This window comes from Nilaparvata lugens, chromosome 2, assembly GCF_014356525.2.
Source record: "Nilaparvata lugens isolate BPH chromosome 2, ASM1435652v1, whole genome shotgun sequence".
Classification (NCBI taxonomy): domain Eukaryota; kingdom Metazoa; phylum Arthropoda; class Insecta; order Hemiptera; family Delphacidae; genus Nilaparvata; species Nilaparvata lugens.
Genome location: NC_052505.1, coordinates 22,500,842 through 22,517,802, shown reverse-complemented (window position 1 = coordinate 22,517,802; position 16,961 = coordinate 22,500,842). Strand labels below are relative to the sequence as shown.

General features: G+C 34.7%; 1 protein-coding gene across 2 annotated transcripts; it reads right to left on the bottom strand.

Annotated features, from left to right (window-relative positions):
• Positions 1-677: 677 nt before the first annotated feature.
• LOC111046082 (T-complex protein 11-like protein 1) lies at positions 678-16,907 on the bottom strand. Of its 2 annotated transcripts, none has more exons than XM_039420809.1 (10): positions 16,681-16,907; positions 14,347-14,433; positions 12,680-12,956; positions 9,588-9,701; positions 9,276-9,395; positions 8,703-8,826; positions 6,040-6,188; positions 4,358-4,539; positions 2,810-2,976; positions 678-2,230 (listed from the first exon to the last, which is right to left on the bottom strand). In XM_039420809.1, the coding sequence occupies exons 2-10, from the start codon at positions 14,421-14,423 to the stop codon at positions 1,980-1,982; spliced, it is 1,461 nt and encodes a 486-aa protein (XP_039276743.1). In that variant the 5' UTR covers positions 14,424-14,433; positions 16,681-16,907; the 3' UTR covers positions 678-1,979. The 2 variants fall into 2 exon arrangements, with proteins under 2 accessions (XP_039276743.1, XP_022187265.2); XM_022331573.2 differs by lacking the exons at positions 4,358-4,539; positions 6,040-6,188 and adding exons at positions 6,569-6,750; positions 8,250-8,398 and having other exon boundaries at positions 16,681-16,906.
• Between the last annotated feature and the right edge of the window lie 54 nt (positions 16,908-16,961).

Below are 16,961 nucleotides of genomic sequence, written 5' to 3'. Positions count from 1 at the left end.
TCAACATAGCTCATCCTTAACCTGTTGCCACCTGTAACCTCTCTTTTCAACTTTGTTGAACACTGTATTTCCATTGTCGTCGCCATGTATTTACTATAGTTTCTTATATCATATAGCTTATGAGATATCCGAGCCTTTGTCCCTTTTTAACTGTATACCTTTTTATTGATGAAAAAATCCATGCTGATTATAATCTTATAGATTCTCTTCAATTTGATAATTGTTTATACATTCATTATGTGTTGTAAGTCCTAATCTTTACATACCCCTAGTGCTCTAGAGGGATGAGAGAATCAATCAAGCTTGAAAAGCTGCCTTTGCCACTCCACCACGTTTCCAGTCCAAGCCTTTGATTGTATTGGATGTATGGATGTAAGGATTGTATGGATGGAAGCCTTTGATTGAATTGGATGGATGCACATATGACCAGGGGTGCAGATAGTAACAAAATCTGGAAAGAGTCATATGGAAACATGAGCGTGCACTTGCTGGTAGCATTCAGTGTCAGCAGAACAGACAAGTCACAACTCATTCCTATGACTTCCCAGATTTTGTTTCTCATCTGCAATTGCCCAATGTGAAATTCTTATCCACTGAGGAATCACTAACGCTTTGTATCTTCTTGAATGATGGCAGCAGATCGTCTGGACAGGACTTTTATTTCAATTCATAGATAATTTTATTCTCATCTTCTGAAAAACATTTAATTAGAATATTTGTTACAACATGCAAAACATTTGATACCAAAAAGGCTCTAGAAAATAATAAAAATCTATTGTAAAATTCCCCTAATGATATTGCCGTTAGAGCTTTACTTTAATAGAAATAAATGTCTAATATATGGTTTAACAGCAATATGGTACACTGATATCAATAAATTTTACAAACTTTTGAATGTGATAGCAGGGGTTTCACATGATTTTATGATAATTGATAAAAATTTGAAATTATTTTCTCATTAAGTTACCATGCATCAGCTCTGAACCCATGCAATTATCCAAGTATTTGTTCCAGAAATAATAATTTTGTCAAATATTTTTGCTACTTATGATAAAAGAACTATTATTTTCATATTGAAAATAATATTAAGTAAAGATAATAAAGTTATCATGATATAAAAAGAAGTTTAATATTTGTGCCAAATATGACATGAAGACCAAAACAAGACATCCATCAAAATTTAATAATTGTTGGAAAAAATGAAGGGTTGATTTGATAGAATCTGTAATTCACTAAGTTCAGTAGTTTCAACAAGGTATATGTGAAATGTAAAACTGGCAAATTCTTTTGAGAGTATTAATAATTACATCTGTCAAAAAAGTTATAGGCTATGATCCAAGAAAATATGTGTTTTGTAAGTCTTTATTATACATAGTTTGGTAGTTCTAACAAGGCATTTGTGGACTTTGTCTTTGTGTGACTGATTAGATCTAGGTCAAAATATCTAATGGGTATTGGGACTGTAATTATGAATGGGTTTAAAAACTTCTTTTTCAGCCAAGCACGCTTTGAGGATCAATGAACCAAATCACGCTTATCTAGCAACGTTACTAAGGTTGGCTTACAAATAAAACCCTTAATATATTGAGGAGATACTGTTCATAAACATATGTTAAGAAGTGGTTAAGTTTGAGAATTTAAACTTAGTTAGATTTAGAATTCTAGACTATAAATTAGAAAGTAATAATTACATTCAATGATTTCCTGATTGGATCAGGTTTTAAAACTGGTCCATCAAATGGTTATTGTTGTTATCTACAATTTATGATTGTTGTCAAAAGTTTCAACTGTTACAATTCGATTGTAGCTCTGTGATTCAATTGATTGTTTATTTGAAGTTCTATCAATTGAATGATTACAAACGACTCGTGCTCAAAATCACAATTTCATTGTGATTTGGTAATCAATTGAGCTTTGATTCAAGCTGCTCCACTTGGTCGTTCAAATGTTTTGTTCAGAATCCAGTCACAGTTTGTCGTTCAAGTGTGTTCCACTTTGTCTGCGGCTGACTGAGACTGAGTCTGACTGCTGCCGAGTGCAGCATCCTGCTCTGCGAAAATCTGACAATAGAACTCCCAGAAGACATCGCGGTTGTGCTTGACTAGCAGTACGATTCGCGCTGACAGCGCCATTAGTTCACTGTGCATCCACGAGAGGCCGCCAGGGATCTGGTTGGACCTGGTAGAGTCCATCGCTATCACAGATTCGATGAATTCCCGCATCCTGTTGTCTGCAACAAACCACAACTCAACCTATAGCAATATTCCTAATTAATTTATTGATTCGATGATACAAAATTATTAATTTTTATAATTGGGGGAGGACCAACAATACCGTCAATACAAGAAATATATAGACTATAAAATCATGATGCCTGATGCCACTTATAAAACACCTCCGAGCCCACACAGATTAAATTCCTATACCCACATATACACGTGAGTCTTGATGAATCAATAGGCAGCAACAAAATTTAGAGGAGAAAAATGTAGATTAAACAGTTTAAATTCATCTTGTTACCTTGACACATATTATTATAGTGGGGTATCATAATTAGGACTAAGTTCAGTATTAGCAACTTTTGTATGTATAATAAAATAATTATGTATATGTTTTGTCAATAAACTCCTCTGGTTGCAATTCATTGGTAATCAGAGATATTATTATTATTATTATTATTATACAGTGTTGTGAACATATGTGCAAATAATCATTTTTACGAAGTTCAAGCTTGTGGTGGACAGTAGAGTTTATGCATCAAGTGAAATAACATTTATTTATTGAGATGGAGTTGATGCTGATTACTTACATACTAGCTGCCGTATACGTTGAGTGGGATCTTTCACTTGCAGTATGGTGTGATACAAAATACTCTGCTTATCTCCGTTTAACGGCTCAACAGTTGTCTTTTTCATTGCTTCTGTAGTTTCTATCACCACTTTCTCTGCTAATGCCGTCAGACATGACTCCAACTCACTGGAAAAACAAGAATGTGGAAACGTTTATATTTTATATGAAAGTAGTGATTGCTAACGCAAATGAGAATATATGCATATAAAATGCTCCAATGAGTGGTTTTGACAATATCAATCAATGTCATCACCTTTACAATAACACAGAAAGTGAACTGAGAAGTTTGAAACTAGAAGAAATATAATATTATTTATTTACAAAGACTATTCCAGGTAGCAGATGAATACTTATAGATAAAACCTGTGATAAAATTAATCCATCAAATAGGCTACCATAATGTATTAGAAACTATATTACTATTGAAATAAAAAATAAAAACTGTGAAGTCTATATCAGTTAATTAGTCTTGTGAGAAGTGAAAATTGTGTATATTATGAACATAACCTTCGAAGATCGTTTGAGAAATTCTGAGATAAGAAAACAACATAACGTCCTCTCTATAAACAAAAAGATATCTCAAAGTTGATCGAACTGGTTCGAGCATGTGAATAAAATGAAGGAAAAGTGAGGTTACCAAAATTGGTGCGCTAAACTACAACCCAGAAGGCCAGAGAGACCGAAGGCTTCCAAGAAAAAGATGGACGAATATGAGGTTCGGAACAGGCAAAGATACCTAAACCCTGAAAGGTAGAAAAAGAAGAACATAACCTTCTTTGGACAATTTAATGAACTACTAAATTTAGGAAGAGGTTCTAAGCTAGTGCCTGGATTTTCTTTTCAATATTGTGATGTTTTTGACCTAAGAAATTACTATAAATTAATATTAATACTATTACTATTGAATATCTAATCTTAAATTCAATAAACATTCCCAATCCACTTTCGACAGAATGCACTTAGTGAAGACAGTGAAGTGTAGCTGAATCTTTGGTGATGGGAATATTACATTCAACAATTTTTTAGTACAGTAGGATAGGTGTTTATTACACGAACAACTCAAACCCCTAAATTGTTGCCAAACGAATATGGAGGTTGGAGGCTGGTGATAATTTGTTTCAAGTTTTCTATCTATTATGTCTACTGTTATTTGCTTTGTTTTAATTATAATTAGTTGATTAATCTTTTAATAAATCGACTCTATTAATTAGATACTCTATTATTAAGAATCCACTGTGATTTTACAAACAGCAAGAATACAACTATGACAATACTAAACTTTTCAACTTTTATTCTGCTACATTCCTTTTTTCATGCTTGTTAAAATAGAACAACTCTGTTTGTATAGAGCACGACGCTAATAACAAATAGAACTCATTGAATTGAATATGGAGGTTTGATCGTGTGATTGGTCACTTGTAGAAAATATGTAGTTGAAGAGTAATGCTTAACCAGTCACTGACCTCAGAGGCGTCATAGAGGTTTGATGGAGTGATTGAAAACTGACCTGAGAGGCGTCTCCTTGACAGCGTTGAGCGCCATCGCCTTGATGTTGAGCTTGGCGTCGGGAACGACCTGCAGGGCGCCCTGGGAGCAGTCGGCCGCCACAAGCACCACCGATGCCACTACAGCTAGCTTGTGCAGGTCGGCGCCAATCTCGGTGAACCGCGACCGATCCATCAACACGGTCTGTGCAATCAGACAAGCACTTTATTCATTAATTAAATACCTTAATTGGAACGAAAATAATCGTTCCATCAAATAAAAGTTGTTTAATTATTGTTTATTCCTCACCATTATTGTTTATTAATTGTTGACAATTATTGTTCATTCATCGTTTTTATTATTCATTCATTATTTTATTCCGTTATTGGTTCATAATAATTATTGTTTCATCAATTGTAACCAATAAATTATTCATAAGGCTGAATGAAACCAACAGTTCATTCAGGAATAGAGAATTGGATCTTCATTCAACAAGCTCTTCATTAAATAATTTTATTGAAACCAGAATTATGCTTTATTCATAGATAGAAACCAGCACTTCATTCATCAATTCAAACCAGACCTCCATTCTTGAACAGAAACCAATTCTTCATTCATTAATTAAAACCAGAATTGTTCTTCATTATTGAATAGTAACCGGCACTTCATTCATCCATTAAGTGGAACAAGATCTTCATTCATGAATAGAAATCAGTAGGCTACTCTATTCATTATTCGAAACCAACAATTTATTCATAAGGCCAAATGAATTTAACACCTCATTAATTAATTATTTAAATCATACCTTCATTCATGAATAGAAACCAGTACTTCATTCATTAATTGAAACCACAATTGTGCTATTCATGAATAGAAACCAGCACTCCATCCATCAATTGAAACCAGACCTTCATTCATGAGTAGAAACCAGCACTTCATTCATTATTTAAAACAACATTTATTCATTCTCAAGGACAAATGGATCCAACATCTGATTCATTTATTGAAACCAAACCTTTATTAATGAATAGAAGCCAGTTCTTCATCCATTACTTGAAACCAGAGATTGTGCTTCATTCAAGAATAGAAACCAGCACTTCATTCATTAAAATAGCATAACTTTACAAGAATTTTATACAAGAATAAAATTGTGATAGCTCAAGAGTTTTATTGTTTAGTATAGTTCTATATTTTGTTGTTTGTTTTTAGTAAGTATATTATATCGTTTCTTGAATTGTATAAACTTTATTGCTCAAGATTCTATGTAACTGCTTTGAATTGTATTCAGAAGGAAAAAATAAATTGAATTGAATTGACTTACATTATAAAAGGATTGAATGGAATTTCTATTTTCATAATTTATATGTAATTTTTATAAATTATAGAAATTTTATCTATAATATTATGATTGACCAAGATCTATGTTTTTAATTTGTTGACGTTGGTATATTTACATGTGGACTGTTAGTGAAAGTAAAAAATATTTGATTTGATATTAACATTATGTATAAGATACAAACGTTAGTACAATACGTTTCGTCACTGAAATGGACACAAGCGATTCAAACTGTCTAGCCAGCAACCAGCAACTATTGCTCTTTGGCCAAAAAATACCTTACACCTCTACATTGTAATAAACCTATTGAATTTGTTATATAGCTTACTAAAATATGATAAATATGAAACCAAACACAAAATACCAACCTCTGGATAATTTGAGAAATCAGTCTGCCAGTCGAGCAGGTCTATGTAGCACTTGCCAAGAATTTTGTACCAATTGGAAGACGGCGTTGGTTCTGTGTGGTGGCGTAGCAACCATTGCTTTGTGTACTCCAAACCGTCAACGCCATTTTCTGAAACGTGATACGGGTAAAATACTGAATCGACAGGAAAAATAACTTGAAAGTTATGACAGAGTAGATCTGCAATAACTTTGTCAAAACGAAAAATGTCAAGAAATACACATTTTACAAACAGCAAGAATACAACTATGACAATACTAAACTTTTCAACTTTTATTCTGCTACATTCCTTTTTTCATGCTTGTTAAAATAGAACAACTCTGTTTGTATAGAGCACGACGCTAATAACAAATAGAACTCATTGAATTGAATATGGAGGTTTGATCGTGTGATTGGTCACTTGTAGAAAATATGTAGTTGAAGAGTAATGCTTAACCAGTCACTGACCTCAGAGGCGTCATAGAGGTTTGATGGAGTGATTGAAAACTGACCTGAGAGGCGTCTCCTTGACAGCGTTGAGCGCCATCGCCTTGATGTTGAGCTTGGCGTCGGGAACGACCTGCAGGGCGCCCTGGGAGCAGTCGGCCGCCACAAGCACCACCGATGCCACTACAGCTAGCTTGTGCAGGTCGGCGCCAATCTCGGTGAACCGCGACCGATCCATCAACACGGTCTGTGCAATCAGACAAGCACTTTATTCATTAATTAAATACCTTAATTGGAACGAAAATAATCGTTCCATCAAATAAAAGTTGTTTAATTATTGTTTATTCCTCACCATATTGTTTATTAATTGTTGACAATTATTGTTCATTCATCGTTTTATTATTCATTCATTATTTTATTCCGTTATTGGTTCATAATAATTATTGTTTCATCAATTGTAACCAATAAATTATTCATAAGGCTGAATGAAACCAACAGTTCATTCAGGAATAGAGAATTGGATCTTCATTCAACAAGCTCTTCATTAAATAATTTTATTGAAACCAGAATTATGCTTTATTCATAGATAGAAACCAGCACTTCATTCATCAATTCAAACCAGACCTCCATTCTTGAACAGAAACCAATTCTTCATTCATTAATTAAAACCAGAATTGTTCTTCATTATTGAATAGTAACCGGCACTTCATTCATCCATTAAGTGGAACAAGATCTTCATTTATGAATAGAAATCAGTAGGCTACTCTATTCATTATTCGAAACCAACAATTTATTCATAAGGCCAAATGAATTTAACACCTCATTAATTAATTATTTTAATCATACCTTCATTCATGAATAGAAACCAGTACTTCATTCATTAATTGAAACCACAATAATTGTGCTATTCATGAATAACCAGCACTCCATCCATCAATTGAAACCAGACCTTCATTCATGAGTAGAAACCAGCACTTCATTTATTATTTAAAACAACATTAATTCATTCTCAAGGACAAATTGATCCAACATCTGATTCATTTATTTAAAACAAACCTTTATTAATGAATAGAAGCCAGTTCTTCATCCATTACTTGAAACCAGAGATTGTGCTTCATTCAAGAATAGAAACCAGCACTTCATTCATTAAAATAGCATAACTTTACAAGAATTTTATACAAGAATAAAATTGTGATAGCTCAAGAGTTTTATTGTTTAGTATAGTTCTATATTTTGTTGTTTGTTTTTAGTAAGTATATTATATCGTTTCTTGAATTGTATAAACTTTATTGCTCAAGATTCTATGTAACTGCTTTGAATTGTATTCAGAAGGAAAAAATAAATTGAATTGAATTGACTTACATTATAAAAGGATTGAATGGAATTTCTATTTTTCATAATTTATATGTAATTTTTATAAATTATAGAAATTTTATCTATAATATTATGATTGACCAAGATCTATGTTTTTAATTTGTTGACGTTGGTGTCTTTACATGTGGACTGTTAGTGAAAGTAAAAAATATTTGATTTGATATTAACATTATGTATAAGATACAAACGTTAGTACAATACGTTTCGTCACTGAAATGGACACAAGCGATTCAAACTGTCTAGCCAGCAACCAGCAACTATTGCTCTTTGGCCAAAAAATACCTTACACCTCTACATTGTAATAAACCTATTGAATTTGTTACATAGCTTACTAAAATATGATAAATATGAAACCAAACACAAAATACCAACCTCTGGATAATTTGAGAAATCAGTCTGCCAGTCGAGCAGGTCTATGTAGCACTTGCCAAGAATTTTGTACCAATTGGAAGACGGCGTTGGTTCTGTGTGATGGCGCAGCAACCATTGCTTTGTGTACTCCAAACCGTCAACGCCATTTTCTGAAACGTGATACGGGTAAAATACTGAATCGAAAGGAAAAATAACTAGAAAGTTATGACAGAGTAGATCTGCAATAACTTTGTCAAAACGAAAAATGTCAAGAAATACACATTTTATACGGTACAGAAACTTCAATGAGCTATACAAACATGGTTTTCAAAAATATCAATTAAATTAGTACATTAAGGATATTTGAGTCATTGATAATGAACGTTAGGTAAGAATCCAATAAATGAAATACTCAAAACAACTATGTCAGCTAGACAACTATAAATCACATCAATCAGCAAATTATTCACATACCTTTCTGCAAATTGAGAAACTTTTTAAACTCTGACTTCTCATACTGTATACTCTTCATCGTGATGTCAGTTTTAAACACTGACAGCGTGAAGTTTGCAATATCCAGTTTCATCAAATCCAATAACTGTAGAACAGAGAAAACATTCTAGTTAAAATTCACAATCAAGCTTTAAACTTCATATAATTTCATTTCGATTTTTTGGATTTTAGAGCTCAACCTCTATTAAAAAATGAATAAATAGCCTACTATAACATTATTTAATTATTACTTAGTAGCCGATTTCTATTGACAAATGATCAAACTTCAGTCTATGATTTAGGGCCAAATACAAAAAATGAATAAGTACTATAAAATTAATTATAATTAAGTAACCGAATTCTTTTGTCAATTATCAAACTTCAATCTATGATTTAGGGCCACATAGAAATAGTGGATCACTCTGATAATTAATTTCCCAGTGATAGATTATAGTAAACATATATCTAAATACAAAATTATAGGGACTGCTGCGAGCAAGTAGTAAGATTAATGAACTCTGAACTCATTAATTAGAAATATTCTTGCTGACAAACCTCAAGTATTTTCCTGAACAGGTTGACAACATCCGTTTCCTGCCGCAGTTCTTTGACATTGTCATCCCTTATTGGGGCACACAGCTTGCTTATCATGTTAACAACAAAGTCGGCATAAAACTGCAAACAAACAAAACTTTTTGATCAATAAAAATATTTGAAATACAGAAATTTGAATACAGCTACAAAACTAAACAGACATTGAGTAAACAAATGATGGTTTTAATCTGTTCATATATCCATTACTAATTGCTTTAATCAAGTAGTTCAGTTTTGTTGAGTTGAGGAAATATTGATTGAGATAATAGATACCTTGAAATCGAGAGTGTTGCTAAGAACTTGTTGTCGAATGTGTTCCTTATCAAGCACTTCTTCAATTTCTTCTTTCAGCCTAGAGTGGTGGGCAAGTAGGCATTCGCAAAGGTTCTGAAAAAGAGTGGTTCTGAGTGAAAATCTAATTCGATATGCTATCAACTACCCTGAAGACTTTTAGGCAACTGCAAATATTGAGAACATTGAGAATAGGTGGAAGAGCGTTCTACTGTTACTTAGTCTACTATTAGATAAGCTCTAGTGAGCAAGTTTTAAATCACGTACTTTGCTCATTCAGTTCAGTCTAAAGGTGCAATTCCTTAGAGGCGTCTTGAGACGCGTGGTTAGAGGGTGATGGGAATAAAAATAAGTAATTACTTTTACGTGCTGTTTTTCAAGTAAATACTGAACATTAGGTGAATAAAACATCAGTATTTAGTACTCCTTTCAACAGTTCAGTATTTACTGAACTTGACAATTATTTACTGCCTATTCACGATTGTATTTTTTAGTTATACACGAGTGTACTGATATTTCCTGAGTAATTATTGAAACTAGGTGAATAAACTCTACTATTTACCGAAGTCTATAAGTAAATACCGACGTTTTCTTGAGGCTGTCCCGGACCAGACTTAAACAACAGTACTCATCACTTTTATCGTTATGGCAGCCTTCATGAATGTTCACGTCGCTAAAAAATAATCAATGAGACGCAGTATAAAGAACTTCTTCGATTTGAAAAAGAATCTGTTGGTTTCCTGTGCACAACGTTCCTACCAGAATCCAATGAGAGAAGGGGAGAGGCATTATCACAAAAAATGGAAATTTTTCTTCGTTACATATCCGATCCAGGGTTTCAATCCTGGAGTTGGTGCAGACTTCGGAATACATAGACCAACAGTGAGCAAAACATTCAAATTTGTCTTGGACAAGATCAACGAAAAATCGTCTGACTGGATCACATTTCCACAAACTAACGACCAACTACATACAGCGAAACAAAAATGGATTAAAAGATTCAAGATGCCACGTGTAATTGGTGCAGTCGATTGTACCCACATAGAAATTGAAAAACCAATTAAATTTGGAGATTGTTACATAAATCGTAAGGGTTATGCTAGTTTGAACATTCAAATGACTTGCGACGCAGGAGAAAAAAATACCAATATGGATGCTTCGTGGCCAGGCAGTACCCACGATAGTAGAACTTGGAGATTCAACAGACCATTGCAGGTGATATCTAAATTCAACGGCGCATTCTCGTTGTGGGGAGATAGCGGTTATGGTATTGCACCGGGATGCTTACACCATTCAGGAAGCCTATTAATGTTGAACAGCAAATATAAAATACTCAACACGTCAAAGAACAAGTTATTATAGGAAGAGTATTCGGACAACCTAAGAAACGGTTTCCAATATTGGGAAACCTGATTCGAATAAAATTGGCTAGAGTACCAAAAGTTGTAATTGCTTGTGTAGTAATTGTTCAACATTGGTAAACAGTTGAATGATGATATCGATGATATTGAATATTCTGATGAAAGTTTTACAGAAAATGATGATGCTGAAGTTCACCAAAAGGGTAAATAAAAAAGAGACGCTATAATGGCAGTACTTGTTGATTTGCTGTAATAAAGTTTGAAATTGTGCTCCTCAATTTTTCCCCATACCATAAAATTATCCTATGAAAACTTAAATTGAGATATTGTTAATTTCCTATGTCAATTTTCATGATTTGAGAAAAAAAATAAAATTAAAATAGAAAATGATTAAAAGAATTAAAACCTCAATTTGTGTGCACACGCACGTCATCAGTACCCTAAGGCCCGCCTCAAAGTAGACCCACGTTAATCCACGAAAAGCAACCCTCGCCATGGGATGTTTTGTAAACCATTGCTATAGAATTATTCATAATCAATCAGCTGACAAGTGGATTATTCATTGCATGTATCACACAGATGTCTAGAGAAGCCTAGCAATGGTTTACAAAACATCCCACGGCGTGGGTTGCTTTTCGTCGATTAACCGTCTACTTTGCGGCGGGCCTTAGGGTACGCAGCGTAAGCATAGCAGAGTCCAGGGGTCCTCCCCCGAAAAATTTTACCTCACAAGGTTTTACATGATTTTGCAAGCCTTAAGGGGGAGTTTTAATCATTATCGCCCTGCTACGCCACTGACGTAGATGAGAACTGGAATATATGGCTGATGACATCACCACACTGACAAGTTTCAACATGAAAAATGTAGAAAAGTTCAGTAATTACTGAAGAATAAGTAGAAGAAATGCTTTTTACTGTAAGTTCACTACACAAGATCCCTAAAAATATTTGCTTATAAGTAAAAGTAAAAGGTTATTCGCCTAATTTCCAGTAAATACTAAACTTGTCGAGTATTTACTTTACTCAACCAGTATTTACTGATCAGTAATAAGTACAGTTTATTCACATTAGCCAGAGCCTTCACGGCTAGAGTTAAGAGTACATAACCTATAAACTCATTAGATTTGATTTTTCATTAGATATGAATCATAAAAGCAATATAGTAGTCAACACTTATAATTCATCTGTCGCCATAACGTTCATACAGCATAAAAATACAATGAGTCATAGAATTTAATGAATTTATAGGTTATGTGCTCTAGCCGTGATGGCTGTAACGACACGCCTTGAGCTGCCTGCTTATAGCTGCGCGTCTCGACACGCCTCTGCGGAACTGCACCTCAAGACAAAGATGTTGTGTGGCTACTGGAAATTGGTCTTGCTACTCCAAGATCCACTCTCACACAGGCATGATTGTTTACATTGTCTCTAGCTAGCAAGCTGATTGAGTCTAGTTACTCAAATCAAATATTTTAACTGTCATTATTTTCTGCATTTATAGACGTCTAAAAATTAAAAACATAATTATACAAAAAAAAAAAATTATACGTTTGGTGAGTTGAAAGCTTATAAATGCATGCTGGAAACGTTTTTCAGTAGTTACAGATGTGTTGCGTGCGATACTGTGGTACTTTTCCATAATGTTGTGGTAGATTTCCATAATATTTCAATTTTTGTCTTTCATTCTTTGCTAGTATATAGTTGAATATATACTTGTTTGATGTCGTCGAGCAGCACAAGCGCCTGATCGTAGTTGGGAGGATCGGCGGCGAGGGACTCCCTGAGCAGGTCCCAGAAGGCGTTGTGCAGCGTCTGCTTGACTTGGGCCTCGATCGAGTCGGCGGCCGGGGCGGCTCGCTGCAACCGGAACTGCTGGTCGACGGCCACCTCGTGGGCCAGCCGCATCTTGGTCAGTCCGTTGGCCGCCGTCTGGATCTCCTCCCAGCTCAGGAAGCGGGGCGGCGAGGCGTCCGTCACTCCCGGCAGCCTACTGCTCAACAACAACAATACTCTTCAAAATTAAACTTTATTCTGCATTTGAAAAACACATCAATTAATAGAATAACAATTTCAGAATTTATACTGACAGCAATTGTATATAGTCGCTGCTAGTTAAAAATTCTTTCAAGACGACATTTTATAAAGCGCATGTGAAGTTGGTCTGGAGATCAATATCAACAAAACTAAAGTATTCAACTAAACAAAACAAAACAGGAATCGGCTTGAGCCATTTCTGGAATGTGGTGGGAAGAATTACCAACTAGTTGACAGTTTCACGTACTTGGGAAGTTGTGTGACCAATATTGTAATGGGGAGCAAAAAGAAATTAAAAAACGTATCCTTGCAGCCAATCACATTCAGTAATAGAAATGTACACCGGATATGTAAAATAAAACTGTATAATAGTAATAAGAACGGTGGTTTGCTACTGTAGTGTAGCTCGGACTATCACAGCCAGAACAGCAGGTATCTTGGATGTGTTTGAAAGAAAAATCCTAAGAAGAATTTATGGACAGGTTTGCAAGGTTGGACAATGGCGCTTACGTACGAATGCTGAATTGAGAGAGCTTTATGCAGAGCCCCAACTATCGGTCGACATAAAAGTGATGCGCCACCGATGGGCAGGTCAGCCTGGAGGAAGACGACCTGTTGGGAGACCAAGAGAGCGATGGGAGGATAGGGTGCGGAAGGATGCTGATGAAATGTTACAATTAAGGGAATGGAAAAGAGCGGCGTTAGATAGAGATGGATCGAGGCGAAGTTTGGTTGAGGCCAGATCCCGATTCGGGCTATAGCGCCATTGGAGAGAGAGATACATTTTATAATAAAGTGGCAAGAGTTGCACAATAAAATAAAGTATAACGATTATCTGCAGCCATTGCGGTACAATTATAAAAAAAAATCAATAAGAAAACACTTTTTAAAGAAAAAGATAGCTAGTTGAGGAAAAATAAAAAAGACGCAACAGTAATAATTATTGATATGTTATTTTGAATCGAATTGGTAGTTTGAAAGCAATGTTGCAACATGTTTTCTGACTGTAAAAATAATTCTGAATAATAAAATAAAGACGATTAACTATTGAAATGTGCTGTATTTTTCTAAAGAAGCAAGGCTGGAAAAAATATTAATGTAGTTATGTACAAAGAATATCTCTCAGGATTAGTCACATATATAATTGTGATGAATTTGATTCGAATTTTATTTTTTATAACAACATGAATCCAAATTCATATTGAAGAAAATAAATTTTGCTACTACCGGTTCGAGGCAACATGACAAATTACAAACCTTTATTGATTTTTCCAAGAAATCATAAAAGTAATACAGATTTATTTACAACGATATTAATATTATAACAATGACTGATGTAAACTCACGGTGGAGATGGATTGATATTCATTGCTCCTTGAGGGGTCTCTTTTTTTCCAGATTTTTCTTGCTTATCATCTGCCATGTTGAATGTGCTGTAAAAGAATAGGATGGTGAATTTAAAGTGAGCTACAGATTAGATCTTTGAGCATCATGACCGCAATAAATTTTTAATATAGGCTTCTGATTTCAATAGACAAGCGACGACAAAAAATGTTACTGAAATATGAGGAATCAGCTTTTACAAAGAAGAACTGTATTAATGTTTTCATCCTAACTTGAACTATTAGTAATTAATAACTTAATTCCTTAACTCCTCCTTCTACATCCATGACCAGTTTACTGGAGAGATGCCGTCAAACTATACTGTCCTTGTGCGCAACAAAATATTTAAATATTCATTCACTGAGTAGAATGGATTTTTCTACAGCAACCCCTATTTCTAAAAGCAATACCCTGCAGGTTCTTTACATCAACAGGCAGGACGTTCTATAGACGCAGTGCAAAGATAGGGAAGGAGTCCTTTCTCTTGTTGGTTCTGCGCAGCATGGTATGTCATTTTCAAGACTCCTCCTTGAGATATGTGCATGAAGATCAGTTCTCAGCCAGCATATGACTGTTTTCGGTGTCCTTGACATGCAGCAGACTAGAAAGTATGTACTGGTTGAAGACCTTAAGGATGCCCAGTTCAACAATGATTGGTCTACAATGCTCACGATGCCCTGCTGAGGTGATCACTCGAAGTGCTTTCTTCTGAAGCATCAGCACATTCTTGCAACATTCTCACCGCATGCCCCCACAGCAGAAGTCCATACAGAAGATGGGAATGGAGAAGGGCGAAGTACACCATCACCAAATCCTTTCTGCTGAGGAGGGCTCTGAGTCTACGCAGCAAGTAGAACACCCGCGCCAGCCTGGTGCTAACTCCATCGATATGGCCTGCCCATGCAAACTTGGAGTCAATAACAAATCCCAGAAGTTTTACTTCCGATTTAAGAGCAGAGTCGACAAGGCTGCGAAGTTCACAGACTAGATGCTGGGGTTTCTCCTCATTTAAGCAGAGCCTATCTCTCTCACCACTGCTTGGAATTATAATAAACCTGCTGAGCCCGCAAACCAGCCTGTTCAATCGTCTGCCCTCTGGAGAAGATGTCGTACATACGCAAACATCAGCACTGGTCCAAGATCGTTGATCATGACCAGGACGAGTAGGGGGCCCATCACCGATCCTTGAGGCACGCCATGATCAATCTTCTTAGGCTATGGATATGATCTACTTCCTTCCAGTCAAATGGGATGTGAGGGTCGAAAGCGATTCCATACTTGACAAGCTCTTTAAGGAGGATTTCATGAGGTACGCAATCAGAGGCCTAGCTCAAATCTTCATGAATCACTATCACTATCACTTCATGAATCACTATCTCCTATCTTCATGAATCACTTCTTACACTTTCACAATAGTACTTGAAATTACTTTTCAAGTCTGGACGCTGGGACGCTTTTGAAGTCTCGTCGTTTCAGGACTTTGACCCCATCTTCAACATACATGGAGTACCTTCAAGTATTGGTAAGGTAAGATGGGACCCAGTGCCTTAAAACGCGCCTATACTTGGAAATAAATTTGAAAGTAGCATACTATTGTAAAAATGATAATAGTGTTTCATAAAGTACAGAAAACTAATAAGTTTTGGAAAACAATATCATCATGTTGTGTACTTTATGTGTAAATGTATTATGTCACAATTGAAAATCATAATCTTGAGAGGGAAATAAAATTTGAAAGCTGATAAAATAATTGCATCATATTTATAGCCTAAAGTTTTTGACATCATTTCATATTATAATGGACATGTAAGGTAAATAAAAACTTGAGATGAAAACCTAACGTTAATAATAATTTGAAGACAAAGAATTCTTGTGAATTCAATTCAAGGAAGTGAGAATTCTACCTGGAAAAGAAGCTTGCAAGGACACTGCCATATACAGATGACTATACTGTAATGACGCCTACGAGAAATTGTTGGATAAATCTTTTGTTTTCAAGGAGTCAGAGTAAACAAATTGTAGAGATTTATAAACTGAAGTTGATCGATTGAAAATCACGCAACTATAAATGATTTTATTTTACATAAATATTTAGGCTTTTAAATGTAGGAAGTATTTCAAAATATACAATAATAAAGAATTTAAAGTTGAAAATGACATTAAAAATCTCTTCTTTTTTTTAATAGAGGAATGGATCAAAATAAATTTTGACACTATAGATTCCAATAAAGCCTTTCTAAAAATAAATTTTATGGTTTTTATCTATAAGCAAAACAAAAACAGCAAAGTTAACTTACTTTTGTGTGAGTGATGTTTCGGAAGAAATTGATCTGCAGCAATCAAAACAGTTGATTTAAAGAGTTTTATACTAAAATTTAAACGATAAAATCATAAAAATTGATTATTTAAAGACTACATGCTCAGATTTATTGTTAAAAACAAGTATCAAATAACTCATTCATCAAAACAAAAGCAGAAGCAAAATGTTGATTACAGATACAGACAGCGACAAGAGAATAAAATAAATACAGAAGACAGAACGAAGAAACATATGACTCCCAGCTGTTTACTCTGCGAT

Bases quoted from the DNA above. Each gene is read 5' to 3' on its own strand.
- LOC111046082 (XM_039420809.1), bottom strand. From the start codon at position 14,423: ATGGCAGATGATAAGCAAGAAAAATCTGGAAAAAAAGAGACCCCTCAA. The intron at 9,702-12,679 runs GTATATATTCAA...ACTCTTTTTCAG, and splicing joins TGCTCGACGACATCAAACAA to AACCTTTGCGAATGCCTACT. The intron at 6,189-8,702 runs GTATGTGAATAA...ATCACGTTTCAG, and splicing joins GTTTCTCAATTTGCAGAAAG to AAAATGGCGTTGACGGTTTG.